Source organism: Papio anubis, chromosome 6 (assembly GCF_008728515.1).
Source record: "Papio anubis isolate 15944 chromosome 6, Panubis1.0, whole genome shotgun sequence".
In the NCBI taxonomy this organism is placed as follows: Eukaryota; Metazoa; Chordata; class Mammalia; order Primates; family Cercopithecidae; genus Papio; species Papio anubis.
The window spans coordinates 151,008,531-151,034,733 of NC_044981.1; the positions used below are offsets into that span (position 1 = coordinate 151,008,531).

The 26,203-nt window shown below is 37.8% G+C and overlaps 1 protein-coding gene across 2 annotated transcripts in view; it reads left to right on the plus strand.

Moving 5' to 3' along the window:
* Positions 1-26,203, plus strand: part of LAMA4 (laminin subunit alpha 4) — a 148,486-nt gene that overhangs the window by 120,569 nt on the left and 1,714 nt on the right. For both annotated transcript variants that reach the window (XM_021937958.2, XM_021937957.2), the window contains exons 26-38: positions 36-178; positions 3,303-3,441; positions 3,901-4,038; positions 5,867-6,000; positions 6,920-7,084; positions 7,873-8,026; positions 14,797-14,984; positions 16,510-16,699; positions 17,670-17,825; positions 19,063-19,222; positions 20,970-21,100; positions 22,225-22,318; positions 22,800-22,919. In XM_021937958.2, coding sequence (XP_021793650.1) covers positions 36-178; positions 3,303-3,441; positions 3,901-4,038; positions 5,867-6,000; positions 6,920-7,084; positions 7,873-8,026; positions 14,797-14,984; positions 16,510-16,699; positions 17,670-17,825; positions 19,063-19,222; positions 20,970-21,100; positions 22,225-22,318; positions 22,800-22,919 — 1,912 coding nt within the window. The remainder of the gene's footprint in view (positions 1-35; positions 179-3,302; positions 3,442-3,900; positions 4,039-5,866; positions 6,001-6,919; positions 7,085-7,872; positions 8,027-14,796; positions 14,985-16,509; positions 16,700-17,669; positions 17,826-19,062; positions 19,223-20,969; positions 21,101-22,224; positions 22,319-22,799; positions 22,920-26,203) is intronic.

The following is a 26,203-nucleotide window of genomic DNA, read 5'->3' on the forward strand; positions in this document are numbered from 1 at the left end:
GTTAATCAAGGCTTACTATACATTATCTCTCCCAGATCTCAATCATTTACCACAATGATAAGAAAATGATCTTGGTAGTTGACAGAAGGCATGTCAAGAGCATGGATAATGAAAAGATGAAAATACCTTTTACAGATATATACATTGGAGGAGCTCCCCCAGAAATCTTACAATCCAGGTAAGGCTTTTTGTTAAGTAGCTGTGTGTTCCTAGCAATGTACTTGGCTGGCAACATCCAGGAGAGGTCTAGTAACAGTGTCCGCACTCTTACTTGCTACTTTTACACACAGGAACAGGTACAGGCACACACATTCATGTACCTGCAAGCCCTCTGCAGTCAGTCCTCAGGACCTCCTGAAATTAGCATCACATAGATGTAATCACAGATTTCTTGATTATTGTATTACTCTCAGAACATGATCTAATGCAATATTTCTCATCAGCAATAGGAAGGGTGGAACATGTGTATTGTGTGAAGACAAAACAGCATTTGTCCATTTACTCTTTTTTTATATACTTTAAGTTCTAGGGTACATGTACGTAATGTGCAGGTTTGCTACGTATGTATACATGTGCCATGTTGGTGTGCTGTACCCATTAACTCGTCATTTACATTAGGTATATCTCCTAATGCTATCCCTCCCCCCTCCTCCTACCCCACAACAGGCCCCAGTGTGTGATGTTCCCCTTCCTGTATCCAGGTGATCTCATTGTTCAGTTCCTACCTATGAGTGAGAACATGAAGTGTCTGGTTTTTGGTTCTTGCAATAGTTTACTGAGAATGATGGTTTCCAGCTGCATCCATATCCCTACAAAGGACACGAACTCATCCTTTTTTATGGCTGCATAGTATTCCATGGTGTATATGTGCCACATTTTCTTAATCTAGTCTGTCATTGATGGACATTTGGGTTGGTTCCAAATCTTTGCTATTGTGAATAGTGCTGCAATAAACATACGTGTACATGTGTCTTTCTAGCAGCATGACTTACAATCCTTTGGGTATATACCCAGTAATGGGATGGCTGGGTCAAATGGTATTTCTCGTTTTAGATCCTTGAGGAATCGCCACACTGTCTTCCACAATGGTTGAACTAGTTTACACTCCCACCAACAGTGTAAAAGTGTTCCTGTTTCTCCACATCCTCTCCAGCACCTGTTGTTTCCTGACTTTTTAATGATCGCCATTCTAACTGGTGTGAGATGGTATCTAACTGTGGTTTTGATTTGCATTTCTTTGATGGTGAGTGATGATGAGCATTTTTTCATGTGTCTGTTGGCTGCATAAATGTCTTCTTTTGAGAAGTGTCTGTTCATATCCTTTGCCCACTTTTTGATGGAGTTGTTTGGTTTTTTCTTGTAAATTTGTTTGAGTTCTTTGTAGGTTCCAGATATTAGCCCTTTGTCAGATGAGTAGATTGCAAAACTTTTCTCCCATTCTGTAGGTTGCCTGTTCACTCTGGTGGTAGTTTCTTTTGCTGTGCAGAAGCTCTTTAGTTTAATTAGATCCCGTTTGTCAATTTTGGCTTTTATTGCCATTGCTTTTGGTGTTTTAAACATGAAGTCCTTGCCCATGCCTATGTCCTGAATGATATTGCCTAAGTTTTCTTCTAGAGTTTTTATGGTTTTAGGTCTAACATTTAAGTCTCTAATCCATCTTGAATTAATTTTTGTATAAGGAGTAAGGAAGGGATCCAGTTTCAGCTTTCTACATAGGGCTAGCCAGTTTTCCCAGCACCGTTTATTATATAGGGAATCCTTTCCTCATTTCTTGTTTTTGTCAGGTTTGTCAAAGATCAGATAGTTGAAGATGTGTGGTATTATTTCTGAGGACTCTGTTCTGTTCCATTGGTCTGTATCTCTGTTTTGGTGCCAGTACCATGCTGTTTTGGTTACTGTAGCCTTGTAGTATAGTTTGAAGTCAGGTAACCTGATGCCTCCAGCTTTGTTCTTTTGACTTAGGATTGTCTTGGCAAGGCAGGCTCTTGTTTGGTTCCATATGAACTTTAAAGTAGTTTTTTCCAATTCTGTGAAGAAAGTAATTGGTAGCTTAATGGGGATGGCACTGAATCTATAAATTACCTTGGGCAGCATGGCCATTTTCATGATATTGATTCTTCCTATCCATAAGCATGGAATGTTCTTCCATTTCTTTGTGTCCTCTTTTATTTCATTGAGCAGTGGTTTATAGTTCTCCTTGAGGAGGTCCTTCACATCCCTTGTAAGTTGGATTCCTAGGTATTTTATTCTCTTTGAAGCAATTGTGAATGGGAGTTCATTCATGATTTGGCTCTCTGTTTGTCTGTTATTGGTGTATAAGGATGCTTGTGATTTTTACACGTTGATTTTGTATCCTGAGACTTTGCTAAAGTTGCTTATCAGCTTGAGGAGATTTTGGGCTGAGACGATGGGGTTTCCAAATAGACAGTCATGTCATCTGCAAACAGGGACAATTTGACTTCTTCTTTCCTAATTGAATACCCTTTATTTCTTTCTCTTGCCTGATTGCCCTGGCCAGAACTTCCAACAGTATGTTGAATAGGAGTGGTGAAAGAGGGCATCCGTGTCTTGTGCCAGTTTTTAAGGGGAATGCTTCCAGTTTTTGCCCGTTCAGTATGATATTGGCTGTGGGTTTGTCATAAATAGCTCTTAGTTACTTTTGCTTTAGCCTTAAACCCATTTTGAGCTCTCCAATAGCATCTGAGCTACACAAATTTTTAAGGTTATCCAAAGGGTTGTGTATTATGTATAATGAAACATTAAGACTCTCCCCTAAACTTTGTTGATTACAGATGTGTTGGAAATAATGCCAAAATGGATTCATTAACGACGTGGATTAATAAAAGTCTGAGGACCTGTGTTCAAATCCTAACATCACTTGTGACATAAGTGAATAATTTATTCTTAGTTTCCTTTTATAGGTTAAACCTTGTGGAATTACTAAGAATTGATTCTTTTTATGTATAATATGTCAGTTCCCTATGATTCAATCTAATAATCATCTGTTAAAGGGAAATAATAGCATCTCCATCTATTTCACTGAATTGTTATAAAGATGAAACAAGATAATGTAAGTTAAAGCATTTTGAAAACTATAAAGAACAAATTGACTTGACTCAGAACAAAACTCTTCTATAGGCAAAGATTAGACATTGCTGTGTGCCTATCAAAGAAAGCATGAGAATATGAATGATTATAAAGCTGTTACAAATGACTATAAATAAATGCAAATTCCATAGCCTACATATGCAGGGTAACATCATCATCATGGCTGTATCAGTGAGGCTGACTTTCTTTTCCAGGACCCTCAGAGCACACCTTCCCCTAGATATCAACTTCAGAGGATGCATGAAGGGCTTCCAGTTCCAAAAGAAAGATTTCAATTTACTGGAGCAGACAGAAACCCTGGGAGTTGGTTATGGATGCCCAGAAGACTCTCTTGTAAGAACCACTCAGTCAAAAGCTTTTTAACAGACACCATACTTGACACTCCCAAAAGCTGGAAAAGCTCTTTTCAGCTTCTCTCTGATCCTAGGTACACCTTGGGTTCCTTTCTGCCACCACCAGAAAGAAGAACCATTAAGCTTGAAGGGCTCTTGTGCATGGGATTCCTCTGTGACTTGTTCATTTGCTTCAATTTTCTATGGGTGGGGCATCTAACACCTAAAGGGGTGTGTGCTAGCATCATTGTTCACTCTGGTTGGAGTCAGTGGAGAAGATGAAACCCTCTCTCTCAGAGGAGCTCCTGGTGTATGCCTGAATTCCAGCATAAACCAGAAGTGGGAAAATAAACTATTTACATAGCAACTAAGAGGCAAGGCCCTCTGTATGTGAAACGTTGATAGTTTTAAGCATTTGATAATTCTCAAAAACACTATCTCCACTTGTTTTGGCACACAGATATCTCGCAGAGCATATTTCAATGGACAGAGCTTCATTGCTTCAATTCAGAAAATATCTTTCTTTGATGGCTTTGAAGGAGGTTTTAATTTCCGAACATTACAACCAAATGGGTTACTATTCTATTATGCTTCAGGAGTAAGTATTTGTTTTTCTCTGAGGAAACTTCTTTGTGATAATTGTTTTGCCTATTAAAAATAATTTTTAATGCATGTTAGCAGTGATTTTCCATTCAGATTTTGACTCACATGTAGACACACAGAATGCCTCATTTCAAACACTTTTAAAAATATTATATGTATTGTATATCAGGAGTTCCTAACCTGGAATTCATAGACCCACCCCCAAGGGATCATGGATAGAATTCAGGGGGTCTGTGGACTTAATGGGAAAAGATTACATCTTTATTTTCTCTCACTGAAATTGATCATTTCCTTTGATTATGAATCTAGACAACACACCACAGTAGTATTACCAGTACCTGCGACTTTGTCATTGATAGAAATCACAGATTTGTTTGTTTCACATTACAATTGTCAACAGAAATCTCAGAATGTCATTTTTGCTCATTGTTACTTCTAATGTTATTAGGTCTGCTATGGAATCTTATTATTTAATGCCTTAATAAAAAGTTATAATATCACAGATTATTTATTTTAATATTTTGAAAACTGTATTTCAATATAATTGGTTTCCTTTGTATTATTATATGTTTTGTTTTATACATTTAAAAACATTATTTTGTGAAGAAGTCCCTATGTGTTACCAAAATGCCAAAGGTGTTTCTAGCACAAAAATTGTTAAGAGTCCCTGTTTGTATGCTATGAACAAACACATCTGTGATTTAATTTATAAAAGGGTAAAAAGAACATACATGCTTCTTTTAGATTTGCTACAGAACATTGTAGCTCAGCTTATAAAGATATGCTATTTCAAGAATAAAATAAGGTCTGTAGAGGATTGGTGACCGTAACATCCAACTAGTGGGTCTCTGAAAAGGTCATCATCAATATATACACTGATGTGCCAGGTCATCATAGAACTTCTGAAAGCAACTTTCACTTTTCATATATATTACCTGCATCTGACACATTTATATCCAATTTAATTGGAATCAGTAGAATCTGTGAGAATTTACCCAAAGCATTTTGTAGAACTTCTGACCCCAAACCTGCCTCAGACTACCCTGGTTAGTTAAATAACACTTTTTGCCCACAAAAAGGAGTCTATTTTGAGGGCAGACTTAAGAAGTTGGTGCCCATATAAGGAAAGAGAAGCAAGATGAATATTTGCCAAATATTTTAAGATAAGCAATAAGCTAATTCAGATAAGAAGAGCTAACTTGCTTTTTAAAATGTCTCTTCTGCCTCTATAGATGAAAAAGTGAAAGATTTTAAAAAGCCAAACTAGCAAATTAACCCTTGCCTAGTCATCTAGCTACATCCCCAAGGAGACCTAAATTATCATCTTTTCGAAGGGATTAAAAGTGAGATTGAAAGTAGGAAAGTAACTGAGACTGAGCTAACAACTCTCAGCATAACAAAGTCACCAAAAATTTTCAGTTGGAAATATAGGAGATACATTTTTCTACTGAAATGTGTCTACTTTTATAAGCAATACCAGTACAAGCAATAGGGTGTTCTTGGTGGTTATTTATAGAAATTATTTTACAGGCAAATTTCCTACGCACTATATTGCCTTTAAGCAATACCATTCAAGGCCGGGCACGGTGGCTCATGCCTGTAATCCCAGCTACTCGGGAGGCTGAGGCAGGAAAATTGCTTGAACCTGGGAGGCGGAGTTTGCAGTGAGCCGAGATCATGCCACTGCACTCTAGCCTGGGTGAGACAGCAAGACTCTGCCTCAAAAAAAAAAAAAAAAGCAATACCATTCAGTAAATGTTGAAAACATTTCCATCTTTTGGATCCCTAGACTCCCTACTTACATGTTTGTGCTTGCATTTCAGTCAGACGTGTTCTCCATCTCACTGGATAACGGTACTGTCGTCATGGATGTAAAGGGAATCAAAGTTCAGTCAGTAGATAAGCAGTACAATGATGGGCTGTCCCACTTCGTCATTACCTCTGTCTCACCCACAAGGTACAGCTCCTCACTTCATATTCTTTCTACCATGTCTATTTGTGGGACATGATTATGTCAAAAACCACTATAAATAATAGGTTCTCCTACACCTTTTCTAATGTTAAAACAAAAATGCTAGAAGGAACAATTTACCTTCCTTAAAAAAATATTGCTATTAGTTTCCAAGATATGTAAAATAAATCACTATGAAATTTCTTAAAATAAATACAAGGGTTCTTTTTCCCGTAAAACAATAGGTTATAATCTTCTTGATGGAAATGCCTACTAATATTACATACTGAACGGAGTGCAGTATTTTTCACATAGAAGGAGCTCAGCAAATGTTGGTCTTGTTTAGACCTTGAGTCACACAACTGAGAATGCAACATTTATGGCCACATTTTAAAAGCTCCAACTTCATCTTTAAAATAGATAATACTGAATTTATTTTTCGTAATAAGAAAGTTTTCTGGAATAAGAAATGAATCTCTGCTACTAGTCTATGTCCACTTTTGTGGACACAGAAAACATGAGGAGGCTTTTTCTGGATCCCACTTCCAGTAAGGATCAAAATAATCTAATGTGCTTTGCCATGGAAATGGTCTTCCACAAATGTGATTAAGTTATCATCATGAGGTATGCTCTGTTTTATACACACATACACATACACACACACACACACACAAATAATGCTGATGACTAGGCATCTGAATTTCTTGCCTTATGGGTTTAAATTCCAATCTTGGTTTGGAGGATCTTTTTTGCATATAGAAATATCCAGCCATTTTATCCTGGGCCTCATGAAGAGTTTGGCAACTCACTGTCTTTTCATTAACCAGATGTTCCATTTCATGAGAAAACCTGCTTATCCAAACTAGAGTGGGTCAAGGTAAAATGCTAGCTCTGTGGTTTGTAAAGAAGCCTTTTTCTTTTGCAGATATGAACTGATAGTAGATAAAAGCAGAGTTGGGAGTAAGAATCCTACCAAAGGGAAGATAGAACAGACACAAGCAGGTGAAAAGAAGTTTTACTTCGGTGGCTCACCAATCAGTGCTCAGTATGCTAATTTCACTGGCTGCATAAGTAATGCCTACTTTACCAGGTATAATATTTTTATTGTTAATGAATCTGCATGATTGATAAATAAAATCAAGACAACAGCAAAAATATTAAAAATGAGAACTATGAAATGTATCTGAGGCATTAGGGGATAGTAATTAAAAGCTTGTATGTGCTTGAGAAACTGTCATACTTGCATTTCTGTGTAGGTTCTTTGCCCTTTAATTTCCAAATGACCTTGACTAAGTAAGCCTTCATGTCTTCACCTACAAAATGCAGATAATAATAGTGCCTGCTTGGTAGGTTTGTCATGAGGGGTAAATGAGAAGATAATGCACATAAAACAACTTGTACAGTGCCTGGCATACAGCAAGCTAAAAATATTAGATGCAATTATTTTTGTACTTATCATTAATGACAGAGTAACATACCCAGAGGTTTACAAAAGTCTTAATTTAACGCATGACTTTAAAGAAAGCTATTAATCTAGGTCCTTAACAAAGACAATAGGGGTTCCTTAAGTACAAGAATAAGCAAGGGAGGAGTTTAATATAGATTAAGAAACAGAGGCAGTTCCAATCATCCAGAGTGTGTTGAGGGAAAAGATGTTCATTATTATAAATGTGTGATGCCAGGCACATAGTTATTAACTGCTTGAATGTAATTTAAAGGGTCCTGGTTACGAGTGATGGGTAAGGACCCATCACACACACACACACACACACACACACACACACTTTAATTGCCAAAGCTCTTTGACTTCCATAATTTTCATCATGTAATTCTAAACAATATTTTTAATATTTATTTTTTCCTCTGTTACAAACACAGGGTGGATAGAGATGTGGAGGTTGAAGATTTCCAACGGTATACTGAAAAGGTCCACACTTCTCTTTATGAGTGTCCCATTGAGTCTTCACCATTGTTTCTCCTCCATAAAAAAGGAAAAAATTTATCCAAGCCTAAAGCAAGTCAGAATAAAAAGGTAAAAGATAATGCTGTTCTGACTTCCTAATTGTCATCATTTTCCATGCACACAGTTCTAGACACTGCTATTTTAGAGAATATACTTGATCCTTTGCAACTACATACATAGGAAAGATGGGATTCTTGCAGTATCACATATTCTAGTTTACCAGCTTTGTTGTATTAATTTTTTGTTTGTTATAGAGGAATTTTTTATTTTTTATTCACATGTAATAATTACACAAATGTATGGGGTACAGAGTTGTCTTTCAGTACATGCATATAATATGCAATAATCGAATCAGAGTGATAGCATGTCTATTATCTCAAACATTTATTATTTCTTTGTGTTGGGAACATTCAAAATCATCTCTTCTAGCTATTTGAAAATATACAATAAACTATTGTTAACTATAGTCACTCTACTATACTATAGAGACACAGAACATTTTCCTCCTATCTAGCTGTAATTTGGTATACATTAACCAACCTCAGCCTATCCTCCTCCCGCCGCTGCCCTTCCCAGCCTCTGATAACCACAGTTCTAGTCTCCTGTGAACTCAACATTTTTAGCTCCCACTTACGATAACATGCAGTATTTGTCTTTCTGTGCCTGCCTTATTTTACTTAATGTAATGTCCTCCAGGCTCATCCGTGTTTGTTGCATCAGTTCCTGTTCCAATGAACAGTCTGAATCAGCTATTTATTCATGCTTCCAACTTACAATGGTTTCCCTTACAATGGTTAAAATGTCCCTGTACTTAACAGTTTGTATAAATAATACATATTATTTGATACTATAATTCTCTAGTATCATTTGCTTTTGTGTAACAATTTCAGGCTTTTGTCACAATCATGGAATATTCAAGTTTCTGATCTTACCCTGGTTTTTCTCCTCCTTCCTGGGCCTTCACTTCAACCATTCACATGCACAGTTGGTCTGTGACATCAGCTAAAGCTACTCCATTATCAAAATCTTGAGTTCTAAAATTCCATCCTACTATTCTTTCTCATGCATTTACTGCAACTCTGTACATTATTTGCCTTCATTACAAGTGGGACCCTTAATCCCTTCTAATTCTTTCAGTTTAACCCTCCCCACCTCTTTCATGATCCAATGTTAAGAATGTGCTCAGGTGTCAGTGTTCCCATCCTGGCCCATGCCACCACCAACTCTTATCTGAATAACTGCAACACCTCCCAGCAGGTCTCCTTGCTTCCACCTTGTTCCCTGATAGCCTATTCTCAACCCTACAGTCAGATCTTTATAAATATAAATCATATCATGTCACTACTGTGTTCAAATGGCCCCCCGACTACACTCAGAGTAAAAGCCCAAGGCACCATAATTCATAAGAGGCCCTATGTGATCCATGCCCCTTACCCTGAGTTCATCTCCTCCTACTTGCCCACCTCTCTCAGTCTTCTCCCCATACTGGCCTCCCAACTATTCCTAGAATGGGCCATGTGTACTCCCACCTTAGGTTCTTTATTCAGGCTTCCCTTCTGCTTGCATCGCGCTTCCCCCAAGTATCTGCACAGACAACTTCTCTTCCGTCTACAATTGCTCAACTCTCATCTGTTCAATGACCTACATTGACACCCTATTGAATACTGCAGCCTGTCTCCTACCTTCCACCAGTAATGCTGCTCTTTTGCTTCTTTCTATTCTTTTTTCGTAGTACTTATATTTTATTAGTATGCTTTCTTTATTATGTTTATTATTTATTATCTGTCTCCTCTACTAAAATGCAAGCTCATTCATCTTGTTCCCTGATGTATAATAAGCACTCAGAACAATGCATATAACAGGTGTTCAATAAATACACAGCTATCTGCATCATAGGGTTGTAACGAAAACTAAATGAGTTAATGCATGAAATGATATGCACTCAGTATGGCGCAAGGCATGGAGTAAAGATTCAGTGAATATTAGTGGTTATATCTCTATAGCGCCTTAGAGTATTCTGGAGGATTGGTTCCTAAAAGTAAAATTGCTTGGCTCAAGGGAATACGCATTTTCAATATTGAGGCAATACCAATTTACAGTCCCACAAACAGCATTTGAAAGAACATATTGTCCCACACTATTGTTAACAATGAATATAATCAAATTTCTATAATTTTGCCAATCTGATGGACAAATTGAGGTTTTAGTTTTCATTTCTCTGAATGCTAGTGAGGTTGAGCATTGTTTCAGGGGAAGAACTGATTGCCGTCCAAGGCTGGCTTCTGGACCATCAGCAAGAGGGAAGTGTCTCCACCAGCTTCTCCATTCTGATGGTTTTTCACTGACCATTATATCTTGGCATTTTCCATATATGTGAGCACATGTGGACTACTTTTTCAATCCTCTTGAAACTTCTTCTTTGTTCATACATGACTGCTTTATCAATGTTAACAAAATTGTGTGTGTGTATAATTGAAACTTAGTACTTTCTTAGGATCCCTTCCTGAGTTGGACATGGAAGACAGATAATTTCATTGATTCTCATGAAGGATTTTGCTGGAAGATACTATGAAGGAGTTTTCAGAGTATACTATAAAATTCTACTAGAGTCTTGCTGTTACCTTCATACATTGATGCTAAAAGATTTATCCTGAAACTTTTTTTATCTGGCACTTGAACACTGGTCAGAGGGTCATAGGCAGCAGATTAACATTACAGGTTGATGAGGGACATCAACCTTCTCAAGCAAACACAGTTACCCCTTTAAATAAACACAGTTTTCTAAATTAAGTTGTCTATCAAATGTGATTTCCCAACAAACATGCAGTCTCAAAGTTATAATCAACAGCCCTATTAACAGAAGTTTTTCTGTATTATAGGAAACTTGCTAACCTTTATGGTAAATAGTGTTAGACAGAAACTTGACTTTGTAATAACAAGATACAGAATCACCATAGATTTCAATTATATTTTATGATAACTAGAATATCAACATTTGCTAATCTTTTCTTCTATTGACCCTTGTTTCAACAGCTTCATAAATAACTACCAAGAAAAATATGTGGTCTCTGACCTAAATTTTCATTAAGGCTGCACCAAAGCAATTGGGATTGTAATAATTTATTTTCACAATCACTTCCTAATTTCCCATTTTATTCACTTATTATATTCATTTAACCATTAATAGACTTTTAGTTGCTTCCAGTTTTCTGGCAGCTAAAGATCTTTGTAGATAAATCTTTGAGTGTATTGCTGAACAAATCTTTAAGATAGATTCCTAGAGGGAGAATTACTGAATCAAGGCAAATTGCTTTCCAAAAAGGTAACATTGATTTCTATTTCCCTGTGGTATTTGTGAATACCTGTCTTATCATCTATGTTCCAGTCTTAAATTTTTTTAACAATGTTTACGTTTCAAATTTAATTGGGAAAAGTTTCTCATTTGGTGTTTAATAATGAACATTTCAAGTATTGTAACAGACATCATGCTAGGGTATCTGGCAAACCACTCTGTTCTCTAAGAACTGATTTCCTACCCAGTGGGCAGGCCCTGTGTTTTAGATGCAAGACCTCACTTCCGTGGATATAGATCACTGGACCAGGGTAGATCACACGCACAAAGCTGGGCTATCCGATTCTCTTTCTTGGAAACTTAGAACCTAGAGAGATCTGCCTGAGCTGGCCATTGAATAGAAAACATGTAAACCTAAGGGCATTATGTTAATTATACAAAGAGGAAAAAAAGCTGCTTCATAGAGTGAAAGGCAGAAAGCTATCCTGTCAAGAAAGAAAAATGAAAAGAGATGCTCTGAGAAACCAGAAACCTCCAGAAAGGGAGTGCCTTGATTTTTTCTAGCTTTCCAATTGATTCTAGCCCCTGCTGGGATACCACAATACTATCTTAGATTGTTTAAGATACCCCGTTCAGGCACGGTGGCTCACACCTGTAATCCCAGCACTTTGGGAGGCTGAGGCAGGCGGATCAAGCGGTCAGGAGATCGAGACCAGCCTGGCCAACATGGTGAAACCTCGTCTCTACTAAAAATACAAAAATTAGCCAGGCAAGGTGGTGCATGCCTGTAATCCCAGCTACTCGGGAGGCTGAGGCAGGAGAATCGCTTGAACCTGGGAGGCAGAGTTTGCAGTGAGCTGACATTATGCCACTGCACTCCAGCCTGGGCACCAAAAGCAAAACTTTGTTTCAAAAAAAAAAAAAAAAGATACCCCTATATCCATATAACACATTGCTGTCTTTTTCTTCAGTAGCTCAACTAGCTTGGTTGTTATCTGACACAAACGAATCTTGCTAAATTGAACTGGTACTATCAGTGGGATTGCAACTAATAGGCCCACAGAGAAAACAAAAAATTACACTGGTAAAGCCAAAGTCTAGTGGTGTTCATTGAGAATCACCATATACATACCCATCTTAGGATAACAAACTGAGTCTCTGTGTTGTATGGTATAAAGTAATTAAGTTATACCTTGGCTCTTTTATCATTATTAAGAGTGTGAATGTGTATCTGCAGAAGAATTAGCATATTTGGTTGCCATATATAAAGACATCAGAGTTTATTGATTTTTGCAGCCGATGAGAGACGCACCTACATAGTCATGTATTCCCACATTGAAGCAGAGTCAGGCAAGGCTGGTAAATCGAGATTGTTCTGTTTCAAATAACCCTGTGCTTCACTGAGCACCTAGAGCTAAGTGGATACACTGACTAAGAAAGCGTGAGATCCTTTCCATCCAAATGGAGAGAACAGGAAGCAGCCAGAGTTGGGGAAAGTCCCCTACCCTCACTCTCACTCTGTTCTCTTACCCTCACTACAGGCCCTGTGCAAAGTATTTCCAGCTGGGCCTTTCACTGAGACAAAGGTGATCATATCTCCTATCATAAAGTATATTACTCCACTGGGATTGAAATAGAGCATGGATTTGGGAAAATTTTCCTAAGGCATTAAAGAATCTCCTGGCAGCCCTACTCCAGCCCATTCCACCCACCTACGGCTTGAAGCTATGGCCATTATTTGTAGGCGAGAGCCTGGACCAAAAAGTACTGGTAGCTGGGTATATTTCCTCCATCCAAGAGAGAAACCTTATTTCTGTTGCAGTAAAAATCAGGTTATGAGTCCTGACAACTGCATAAAGAAGGGAAGAGGGAATGGGGGAACCAGGTGGGCTTTCCTTTAGGAAATGAGAGTCTATGAGCTCCCATCTCTCTCCAACCTAACCACCACTGTGAGAGTCTCCACTGCCAAAATCCAACTGCACGAGCTGCTGCCCTGAGAGCAAGAGACACTGGCACAGCTGGTCTGTCCTTTAATTAATTAACCTGCCCTCTGCCCAAAATCACATCTAGATTTTGAATGTAATTCTGAGATTTAGCTAAAACACTTTTTTTTTTTTTTGTAGGTCTTGTCTTTTGCCCTTATGAGATTAAGGGTTTTATTGTCCATCTGTTCCAATCTACTTTATATCTTCTAGAAATTCCACACGGCTTGGTTCTGCCAGTAGAAACCCTCTTAGATTTCCAGGACTGCTGTGGATTTATATTTATGTACATTGTTCTGACATTTCAATGGGAATAGGGGGGCTGGGAATAAAGGTGTGTGCTCATTCAGTAATCCTGAACCAGAACTTTTCTGATCTAATGCTCTCTCTCATCTTGTCTGTTGCCTGTGTGTGCTCATTCAGTAATCCTGAATTTTTGTATCTAATCCTATCTCTCATCTTGTTTCTTGCTGTGTCTCTGTCCTCCCTGCTACCACACATTTCCTCTTCTATCAGGCCTTCCTTGTTGCAAGCTGTCTTCCTAGGTGGGTCAGAGCAGGCCACTCCCTCCCTGCTTTCAAAACCTGTGTGGCTCTTCATCACCTAAAAAACAAAACCTCCAGCAATCATCTATGGTCCTATCTGGCACCAACCCTGTTTTCCAATTTGCTGTTATAACTGTTTCTCCAAATTAATTTTCAGTTCCTTAAAAAACAGGAATCATTTCTCATTGACTTTCTATTCCCCACTACATGCCACCCATGGGAGGAATGTATAATCATGGATTTCCTTCCCCTTTACTTCTACCCATTGGATAGTCACTAAACATTTGCTTGAATAAGTGACTAAATACTTGAATTTATTTGCATTTACTTTTATTTTGCTTCAGAAATTAAAACTAAATAATCATTAAATATTAGCCTATTCTTGCACAACTCTAAATTTTAGCATCAGCCATGCAATTTTAAGAGCACAAGGTGTTTAAAAATTGTTCTATATCCTGTCACATAAAATTCTACTACATATCCTATCACCAAAAATCTCCTTAAGTATTTTGAAGATGTTGCTATGTTAACTTTTTACACACCATGCGTAAGTAATAATCTGTGTATTAAAGTAATATTAACATTGTTTCTTATGTAAGGATTTTGTTGATTGATTCAGGGTCATTTTAATTGCCAACTTTGCCACTTTTCACTATTGGTTAAGATGTGCACTTAATTTAAATGATAGAGCAGTTGTCTCTGTAGCTTCAGTTTAACTTTGCTTTACTACCATGTGGAAGAATTTGGGGTTCATTAATATGCTATGTTGTTGATGTTACTGCTGCAGCTACTGCTGTCATTTGCTCATAGCGGTAGAGGTATTGATGTTACTGCTGCAGCTACTGCTGTCATTTGCTCATAGCGGTAGAGGTAGGGAAGAGAGGGGGCCTAATGTTCCATGAATGGAAAATGCACAAATAATATACAAATTTTTTATCCTTATTAATGATGAGGACATCACAAAGTACTTTTTGGTGCTAGTATGTCACTTTTATCCCTTAATTTGGTTTACTTTTATAGGGAGGGAAAAGTAAAGATGCACCTTCATGGGATCCTGTTGCCCTGAAATTCCCAGAGCGGAATACTCCAAGAAACTCTCATTGCCACCTTTCCAACAGCCCTAGAGCAATAGAGCACGCCTATCAATATGGAGGAACAGCCAACAGCCGCCAAGAGTTTGAACACTTAAAAGGAGATTTTGGTGCAAAGTAAAGTAACACACTATACTCCTAGACTCTTAATGACATGGCTGGGTTCCATCTTTGTTTGCCACATGTCATCGTTTTTACCTATCTTTCCTTTCTGTGCCACCTTAATCCTATTATGTTATCATCGAAATAAGTACTAAATAGTACATGATTTATACTATCCAAAGAATTATATTCTCTGTGATTTTCCATTTGTAAGGTTCATAAAACAATATTCTTCCAGGAGTTTACTGTATTTGACCAAAAAGAAAAGACAATCAAGGAGGGGAAGATGGAGCAAGTTTCAAATGATTCATCATCTAACCTTGATATCACGCTCCCTCTCCCACACAAATTGCTTTCAGGTTGTAAATGGGAGTGCATTCGAACTACTAGAAGGTTAATAAAGCATTGAAAATACAAATAAGCTTGTTTGTCTATGACCCTCCAGCTATCTCTAACCCCATCACCTCTTTCCAGTATTTCACAAATCTCCAGGTTATCTGATATTACTGAAGAATTATTTTTATAGTTTTAGCACCCAAATATTTTTATATAGGTCTTACATAGCTCTGTCAAACATTCATAGAGGCAAAGTATTCAATAAGAAATCTCTAATGTCTTATAATTTGCTACCTGCCTAATAGGCAGAATCAGTATTTTCTATTTTTCAGGAAGAATTTAGAGTTAATCAAACTAGAAGTTAACCTAGTAAATGTATCTTATCCATAGCCTGTGGTTAAATTTCTAGAAGGTTTTGTTTAATTTCTACACACTCAGGTGGCTGCTTTTTACACATGGTATCCACTAATTAATTTTTACTGGGAAAAAATTTTAGTCTGTATTTTAGATAGCACACAAGTGATATTATTTGTATTACTCACTAGTATTTTGTCCACATGGATAAGCTTCTTTAACATACATATTTTTACTAAATTGCAGCTTTTTTTGCTTTTTTTTTTTTTTTTTTTTGAGACAAGGTCTTGTTCTCCCACCCAGGCTGGAGGGCAGTGGCATGATCATGGCTCACTGCACCCTCAACCTTCCAGGCTTAAGTGATCCTCCCACCTCAGCCTCCCAAATAGCTGGGACTACAGGTGTGCACCACCATCCCTGGATAATTTTTTTAAAAATTTTGTAGAGATGGGGTTCCACTATGTTGCCCAAGCTGGTCTTGAACTCCCAGGCTCAAGTGATCCTCCTGCCTTGACCCGCCAAATTACTGGGATTATAGGCCTGAGTCATGGCACCCAGCCTGCAGCCATATTTTCAAAGCAAGACACAGTAAGATCCTTAACTGAAACAACATTTCCTCAAATGTGGAATACATCCTTGTTGTACAAGGAAGTAGAGAAGAATTTACATTTTTGAACTAGCCATGCTAATGTAATATTCATTAATAATACTAAGTATGGAATAATGTTGCTTGGGATTAGATAGAATGGCTACTTATTTATTCTTGCTTACACTGTATTATTTTAAAGAAGTTAGAGATTATCCTCAGTCTCATTTTACGTATGGTAATCCCTTTCTTTTCATTTACCAGATCTCAGTTTTCCATTCGTCTGAGAACTCGTTCCTCCCATGGCATGATCTTCTATGTCTCAGATCAAGAAGAGAATGACTTTATGACTCTATTTTTGGCCCACGGCCGCTTGGTTTACATGTTTAATGTTGGTCACAAGAAACTGAAGATTAGAAGCCAGGAGAAATACAATGATGGCCTGTGGCATGATGTAAGTTGAAGGCAGAGAACAGTATTATCAGCAAATAGCTACCATTGTCAAATGGACACTCATGGGCCTCCATTACTCTCTCTAGAAATATCCATTTTAAAAGTCTGCTGCTGCACGCTCAGAATTCAATTTCAAAAAATTGTATTCCTTATAAAAGTCTTGAAGCATACTATTTAAAAAGAGACACAGGCTGAGCATAATTATTTTAACCAAAGGATCAGTGGTCAACATAAACTGAAATTTGGTTTTTAATGATTTCTCACTTATTTTCTACTGCCAATAGGTTTTTACTTTTCAACAATTATTACCGAGTGTCTTTTATTGGCTAAGCTGTGGAAGATACAAAGTGAATAGTAAATCAGTTAGGAAGACAGGATACCACAGTGGGAGCAGATAAATATTGAAAGAAATTGGTGGGTATGTAATGTCAAGAGTAAGCAATGTAACATGCATTATAATTAATCACAAGAAATCTAAGTGGAAGAGAACATATGGCCTGTTCTGGCCATATGTGGCCTGGTTAACTGGGAAAAGCTTCATAGAGAACATGGAAAAACATAAGCTATATTCAGAAATTAAGCTTTAAATCATTCTATCTAGAGGTCAGAAAATATACGGATCACTTCCTCTAATACATGAAGTGGTAAATGGAAGATAAGCAGGAAAAAATACACCTATATATATAAAGCAAAGAGGCCTGGAGACAACTCACAATAAAGGCATATGCTGTATAACAAAACAGAATCAAATGAGGGATAAAGTTTCTGCCATTCCAAAAACTGCATTGCCAGAAGCCTACTAAACAGAAGAGATAAACTCCTGACCTTCAGAGATGGGACCATTTTAAAAATAAACTTTCTGAAGATTTCCCACAGCATTGCAATAGCAAAGTTGGAAGAAAAGGAAACATAGCCTTTTCTCCAATCTTGGAATGTACCTGAGATGTGCTATTTTCCTTCTCTTCATCCAGGTGATATTTATTCGAGAAAGGAGCAGTGGCCGACTGGTAATTGATGGTCTTCGAGTCCTAGAAGAAAGTCTTCCTCCTACTGAAGCTACCTGGAAAATCAAGGGTCCCATTTATTTGGGAGGTGTGGCTCCCGGAAAGGCTGTGAAAAATGTTCAGGTAAGCCAGGCATGACCAGGTAGAGCCATTGACCGTTAGAGCCAGAACATCACCTAATTGAGGCCCTCGTTTCACAACTTAGGAAACTGGAAACTAGCATCAGTAAAGCTGTAGTTTTCTGGACATGGGACATCAAAGTACTGTCTTATGGGCTGCCTGTCTGCCCTGTGGCATTACAAAGTCAGAAGTAATCTTTCGATTCTAAGGTAGATGTGAAAATGAAAAAGTTTCAGAGGTATAAATTATCATGAAAATTTATGTCTCAAGGGGATCTTATTTGTTCAGAAAGTACCCATACTTTTAATGTAAAGGCATAACAAAAAAGAAAGCAAATCATTGCATTATACATTATTGAGTGAAAAAAAGTTTCAGATCATTATGCAAACTACAATCCCATTTTTGTTTCTTACACAAACACGCACACACACACAATTTGTAAATGTATAAGGAAATGTGGTTACCCTGGGGAGAAGTGAGAATATAGTAGAAAAATATCATTTGTGTAATTCAAAAATTAAAAATGTTGCACTTATAAAAAAATTTAGCAATAAAAAGAATGCATCAAATGACTAAATTTTTCTTCACATAAATATAGGTTGGATTTTAGCAATGCTAAAAATAATTTCTAAGACCCATTAATGTATGTAGATGAAGCAAAAAAGATGGTTTACATTATAATTAGATTTTAAATAAGCAGCCCCAATTCCATGGCAATCTCTTTTGTAAAATGTCTAAATGCAGTACAAAATCAGTTATCTAAAGTGGCCCAAGTTTCATGTCCTGTGATATGATAAATTCTCAACCACAAAAACAGCTCATGAAACCAGAAATGAAAGCTTTCTGCTGTTTATTTGACTATGGTAGATTTAAGCAAAGAACTTTGCTAGCCCTCATCAGCCTTAGGTGATCTTGGCACAGCTGTCATTCTTGAGGGAAAACTAGGATACTTCTAAATATGCAATTTGAAAACCACAGCTGCAACTTATTGTGTCAAAGTGTAATATAAAAATGTCCATAGCTTAATTACTACAGGTTGACATTATCAAATACAAAATTCCAGCTTCAAACAACCAGTTAAAAAGCAACTATCCAGGAAAGTACTGATCATTGAGATATCTGAAATAAATACAACAAGGAATTATTTGGTTTCCCTCAGGACTCAAACCCCCTCATTTTGCTTCCCCTTGATGCATCTGTGTTGAGAAAATGGATTTTAAGAAATTTCTTCTTCCCTCAGATTAACTCCATCTACAGTTTTAGTGGCTGTCTCAGCAATCTCCAGCTCAATGGGGCCTCCATCACCTCTGCTTCTCAGACATTCAGTGTGACCCCTTGCTTTGAAGGCCCCATGGAAACAGGAACTTACTTTTCAACAGAAGGAGGATATGTGGTTCTAGGTAACATTAGTCATGTTAAAAATATGAGTCATGAAATGCTTCTTCCTGGAGATGGCTAACAGGGAATATCAGACCCAGAGTTAAAACTTAAGAATGCCAAACTCAGCCCTTAGAAGATGACCTCTTCCCACAAGAACCATCTTTCTCCCTCCTGCACTCCAAATCATACATACAGTCCCCATCCCTGGATACTCTCCCTGACCAGGCTTCTCCATAGCTGCCAAACTTCTGGATGAAGACCACCTGGGCTCCTTTAGAATGTCTATGCTGCTCCGTGGCCTGATTCATGTCAGTTTTTGGCCACCTTGCTCCTCGAGGTCTTGCTCTGCTCCTTCTTGGCATGAACCATTGTTCTACTAAAGGAAGTCCCAGTTTCTCCCCAAGTCCTGCAACACCAGCAGACAACATTATCCTTCAGAAATTTTTGTTTCTGGATTTTTATTATTCTCCTTGACCATTACTCTCTCACTCATTCAGTTTTTATTGTATGCCTCCCGTAAGGCAGTCCCTGTGCCAGATGATGAGACATAACAGTTCTAAAAATAAATAAAATCCTAGCAGACTACACACAATCACCATCTAATTCATTCCAAGAATATTCTATGGAGCAATCACTGGGTGTGAGGAAGACACCAAAATAAGTGCCCGGAATGAGGACAGGAAAGGGTATAAAGCTGCATGTTCCCTGCTCTCAAGGCACTTAGGTACTTTGCACATGCCCCGAAGAAAGAAATTACACTGCAGCCAAGTATACTTTCTAAACCACCACCATATCCAGCACAACACCCAGAGGTAGTATTTCCTCTCTTGTCTAGCTCATGATTTTACTTTCCTGCCTCATCCACCATTACCCCTACACTAAAACACCTACACTTACAATTCTCAGCCTTTCATGGAATTTCAGTGATAAGAACTCTTAATGGTTTGGACAGCTGGGAATGCGGAGCAAACTGCACAATTTGTATACTACTCCATGAGCATTAACTAATAGCAAGAAAAATTTTAAATGATTTATAAGATACGTTAAATGAACAGTATTTAGATGCCCTGGTTTGCCATGAGTCTCTTGGAGTAAACACAACTATTCTTAATAAGAATTTTATTGGATCACCTCAGTAACAGCTCCTAAATACTTTCTCTGCTCTTTCTCCTCTGAAATGCTGTATAGCACTGGCACCAGTTAGGTTTTTGTTTAAGAATTATTTTAAAATACAGGTCCAATCAAGACAGCTCTCTTGCCGAGTGACTGTAAAATAAAGCCTAACTTCCATACTTCAGCACTAGAGCCCTTCCCAGTGTGGCTCCCACTCACCATGCCTCCTTCTCGCCTGGCAGAGGCAGTCCAGCCACAATGGCCTTCACAGAGCTCTCCAAGCATTCCAGCCTCTGTACCTGTGTTCAGTCTACTTCCTCTGCCCAGATTGCCCTGTCCTCCTCACTTGTGAAATACTCAACAGTGCTGCTGCTACTTGGAATTAATTTCTCCTCCCCTGAGCTCCCATAACACATACTTTGTGTGCTGTTGCCAGCCTCACACCCCACAACAGGATGGATGCGTTAGTTATCTTGGTTCCCCACAGAGCTTTCCCCAGTGAGTTTGACATGGAAAAGCCACTTTCTACTTATCTGTTAAAAAATGCATCAAACTTTCAAAAACAGATAAAAAAGATATATAATTACAAAATCACACCATAGTTACAAATATGATCTTGCTGTTCTTGGGAGTTTATAGTGTTTATCTCCACAGATGAATCTTTCAATATTGGATTGAAGTTTGAAATTGCATTTGAAGTCCGTCCCAGAAGCAGTTCCGGAACCCTGGTCCACGGCCACAGTGTCAATGGGGAGTACCTAAATGTTCACATGAAAAATGGACAGGTAGTGTCTGAAAAATGTTTAATGATTTGTCTCATCTGACCTTGGATTCTAGATCTGAAGCAGATTTATTTCACAGAATTATTTCATCAATCTTCCCTAACTGAAAAAGAAAAATAGGAAAGTTGTAACATGAAATGTAAATGTGGGCAATATTTGGATTCAGCTTCCTATGTTGAAAGTTGATTTGATCAAAACAGTTATGAAAATATGGCAAAATAATATAAAAAATAATCACCAATAACAACATAAAGAGTTTTAACAAAAGAATGAGAAGCACTTTTTTTCACCAAATGGAATCAGCAAACATAACTATCAAAATCAACAAACACTAAAACATCTTTCTAAATATCTGTAATATATGTCTATCAGATATCATATATACGTATACTAGATATGTATATATACTATATATATTATTCTCAAATGATAGAAATAAAGAAATTATGTTATAATTAAATGCCACTTTCATCCTAAGATATTACTAAAGAATATTCATAGAAGTATTCAAATAAATATTAAGAAAAAAGTATATTTTCATTGATGCTGCTAACTTAATATAACAGATTTTTATTTGGGTTCTAGTACATTCTATTAAATTATATTGAGCCATCACAATTAAACGTATTCCTACTTGGTGCTTACTATTTGTTGGGTACTATTCTAAATGCTTTACCTAGATGAACTCATTTAATCCTCCCAATTATCTCCATGATGTAGGTAACAGTATTGCTTTTAATTTACAAACGAGAAAACTGGGGCAGAGAGTAAGTTAAATAGGAGACTGGCTGTCTAGCTTCAAAGTCCATGTTCTTCACCAATACTTTAACCTGCTTCGTGTAACACACTCAATCTTTAGAAACTGAAGGGATTTTTTCTATTTCTTAGTGTCCCTCTCTCCCTATTTTCTCCCCTATAAAGTTACTTTGTTCTCTCCCCAAAGAGCACCCCCAGCTGAACCTATTTCTATAGCCTGCCAAATAGTGACCTCTTGTGTTCAAATTGCAAAGTTAATCATGTCTGAATATTTGTTGAAGTATTGCCCCACTATGGTAAATTATTTAAGAAATTCCATTTTATCACAATGAGGAGAAACTAAATCATAGAATGTGCCGTATATTTTGCAGGTCATAGTGAAAGTCAACAATGGCATCAGAGATTTTTCCACCTCAGTAACACCCAAGCAGAGTCTCTGTGATGGCAGATGGCACAGAATTACAGGTGAGAAAAGTTGACTGCCCTGGGGAGCTTGCACACCCAACTGTAAGATTATGACCTGGCAGAACTTAGACTATCACTTATATGATAGGTAACACACGACAGTCTAAAAGTATCCAAGAAAAGAAAATCATGTTATTATACCATTATGTGCATACTGAATCCACATGTGATTTCAAAATATGAGTGCTGCAAAATTGTGTTGAGGAGTTGCTTAAATAATGCATAACTCACAGAGCAAAAACAAAGTAGCACAAGAATATTCTAAATACTCTCCCTTTCTAAGGAAAATGTTGCAGTAATCTCTTGGTTAGACATTGTTAGACATCATTGATGATTTTAATAATCTAGAAGAAAGTGTGGGCTTTATTCTGGAATAAATAAAAGCAATTACTGTGATAAATAGTCTTTCTCATGTAAAAATTCATCACTCTAGTGCCACTTATGATCTTTGCCCACTTACGGTCTTTGCCCTGCATTTCAGTTATTAGAGATTCTAATGTGGTTCAGTTGGATGTGGACTCTGAAGTGAACCACGTGGTTGGACCCCTGAATCCAAAACCAATTGATCACAGGGAGCCTGTGTTTGTTGGAGGTGTTCCAGGTAAGTGTTGCTTAAAAAGGAAAAGTTTCCAATCCAAAAAACTGAGTTCTCATAATTGTTATTGAGCCATGTGTTTTCATGATGTACCTAGTTACTCAAAGGATTTTATATACAGTGTCGTTTAAGTGGAAAAAGCACAATAAAGTGACACGTAAGAACTAGACCCCAGCATTCCACCCAGTAGCTATTACTCTCCCTTGCCATGTTTGCTTATTTTTTTCTTTCCTTTCCCTTTTAAGTGCCCTCCACACACAGACACACAGTGAAACACATACTCTTATTTCATCTCTAACACAAAGAAAACTCATTGACTAACACTACAGTAGGATCTGAGAACTTTGGGGGATTAAGCTTGCTGTTAATTGCTCCCCTTCCTCAGTAGGAAAAAATGCACAGTTCTCTCTGTCCATGATTAGTCTGAACTGCAAAAACAGCTGCAGACCATAAGTTGTCGTCCATTGGTAGTGACATTCCCTCAGAGAGGTTCCCAGCGGCAATTCTGTAAACATCATCAGTCACTGCTGCTGTCATCTGCCAAGAATGGTGTATAATCCAGGATTGTGACAAGACACTTATGGACAACACATAAACACCCCAATTGTTTTAAACCTCTGAAGCAAGGACCATGTCCTCATATTGAATACATTTGTTTTTACACATTTCACTAACCTGGAAAACCTGAATGCTATGGCTGGGGAGTGGGATTTAAAAGGGAAATAACCCAGCTTTTGCAGCGGGAACTTGGTGGTGAGTTTTTAATTGACCTATCATAGTTGTACATATTTTGGGGATACATGTGATATTTTGATACCTGTATACAACGTGTAATGATCAAATCAAGATAATTGTAATATCCATCACCTAAAACATTTATCTTTTCTTTGTGTTGGTAACATTACAACCCTTCTCTTCTAGCTATTTTGAAATATACAATAAATTATCTTAACTATAATTTCCCTATTGTACTATGAAATACTAGAAATTATTCCTTCTATCTTACCGTGTTTTTGTACCCAGTAACCAAGTTCTTTTCATCTCCTTCTTCCCCCTTCCCTTCCCTTCCCAACCTCTAGTAACTACCAACTACTCTCTACCTCTCTCCATGAGATTTACTTCTTAAGCTCATATATGTGAGTGAGGACACATGATATTTGTCTTTCTGTGCTTGGCTTGGTGGGGATTTTAATAATCTTCTAATAGATTATTTTTAGACTGACCCATAAAGACAGACAATGCTTTAAAGAAGAGGGCAAGAAAGCACAGATAAAATTAAGCATCTGACCTTGGGTACTCCAAAAATAGTAACAACTAAGCACTCTTCTTTGTCTGAACTTTTCAAATACCAGTATTGACAATAATGGTAACCCGGTGTGAAAAGAAATATTTGAGACCCTCGCAAAGCAACTCTTCTTCTCCTTTGTCTCCCCATTTCACTCCCCTCTCCATTCCCCAGTCCTCTCCCTGTTCCTGACTTCAGCTTTGAAAGGATTCTGTCAAAGGCCAGCACTGTACTTCATGCAGGTGCAGCATGAAAAAGTCTCACATCAGTGCATATTTCTGCACATTGCTTCCCTCCAGAAATCACAACACAGTTTAAAATGTTTCACAGGTTCCCAAGGTCCTCCAGGATTAAATTCACCATAGCACACAAGCTTCTTGATCATCTGTCTCCTCCTCGTCCCTACCTTTGGGATCTCCCCACACTTTCCGGGACTTGCAGTTCCTAAATGTTTAGTGATGGTCTCTTTGCTCCAGGCCTTTGCATAAGGGAACTGGGCCTCAATTTCTGGGAAATGTTCTTCCTTTACTCCCCTAGTACCTTTGTTAAGAAACAACTTCTCCCATTCCTCCCCAGTCTAACTCCTATTGACCTTTAGGACTCAGCTCAGACATTTACTTACATACATGCCCCTTTCCCTCTAGGATGTGTACGCATACCACTGTTGTAGCACTTAGTACAGAATATTGTTGAAACTAAGTAGTACATTCCTTGATGGCAGGGAACATGACTATATCCAACACATAGCATAGATTTTCTATTAAGCAATGTGCTAGGCTTTGGGAGGTGGACAAAACAAGCATGACCCTCCCTTGTGGAAGCTGGAGTATTTGTCCTTCACTGTGTACCCAATGTACTTACTACATCTTTCAAACAGATATTTATCTTTGATTTTTGTTTGTTTGTTTTCACAGTCTGATCCCAGCCTCACACACTGCTATCATCCCTCACTACAAGAGTTGCTAAGCCCCACAGACTGGACAGGCAAGATGTACCTAAAGCCAAATTCAGCCTGCCTGAGACATAGAATGAATAGCAAACTTTAGCTAATGAGCCAGCGCAGGAGCTAGCAGGCCAGAAGGGCGTAACCACTAGCCCGCTGCACCACTGCAGCTTTTAATTCCATCTAAGAATTAGGCCAGCCAGCCTAGAACAAAAGCAATTATAATTTTAGATGAAATGTAATTAATTATATCATTTTGAGCTGTTCAAGATTAATTCCACTAAAATCATATCAGAAACCAGGCATTAAGAGGATAACTAAAGAAATTAGGCTAAATAAAACCCCTAAATAAAACCCCTAAATAAAACCACTGAATTCTCCAAGAATACCACTCAGAACTCTGGTGACTCATTATTTCTATCCATAAAAAGCTAATGCATAAAATTCATAGAACTATAGGCCAAAAAAGTCAACTTTAGTATGTGACAGTTTTAAAATCAAAATTAAAAATTAAATCCTTTTTTCTGCCAGACGTATTGGCTCGCACCTGTAATCCCAGCACTTTGGGAGGCCAAGGCGGGTGGATCACTTGAGCTCAGGAGTTAGAGACCAGCCTGGCCAACATAGTGAAACCCCATCTCTACTAAAGATATAAAAAATAGCTGAGTGTGGTGGTGAGCACCTGTAATCCTTTCAGCTACTCAGGAGGCTGAGGCAGGAGAATTGCTTGAACCCAGGAGGTGGAGATTGTAGTGAGCAGAGATCGCACCACTGCACACCAGCCTGGGCAACAGAGTGAGACTCCATCTCAAAATAATAATAATAATAATAATAATAATGTTTTGTTAATGTAGCCCACCCACGGGTCTAACCATTCATTCCTCCACTGAAAATCCTGCATTATTTGTATATAGTCAAGCCTTCAACCCGGGAAACATTCTCTCTTAAAATTATGCATTAATTTCATTAATCAATTACTTAGGGTCCTAGGGCACTGTACTGTCACTACCTACAATTAATTGTGTGGCGAACTATTCAGACCACTAACTGCTACATGAATTA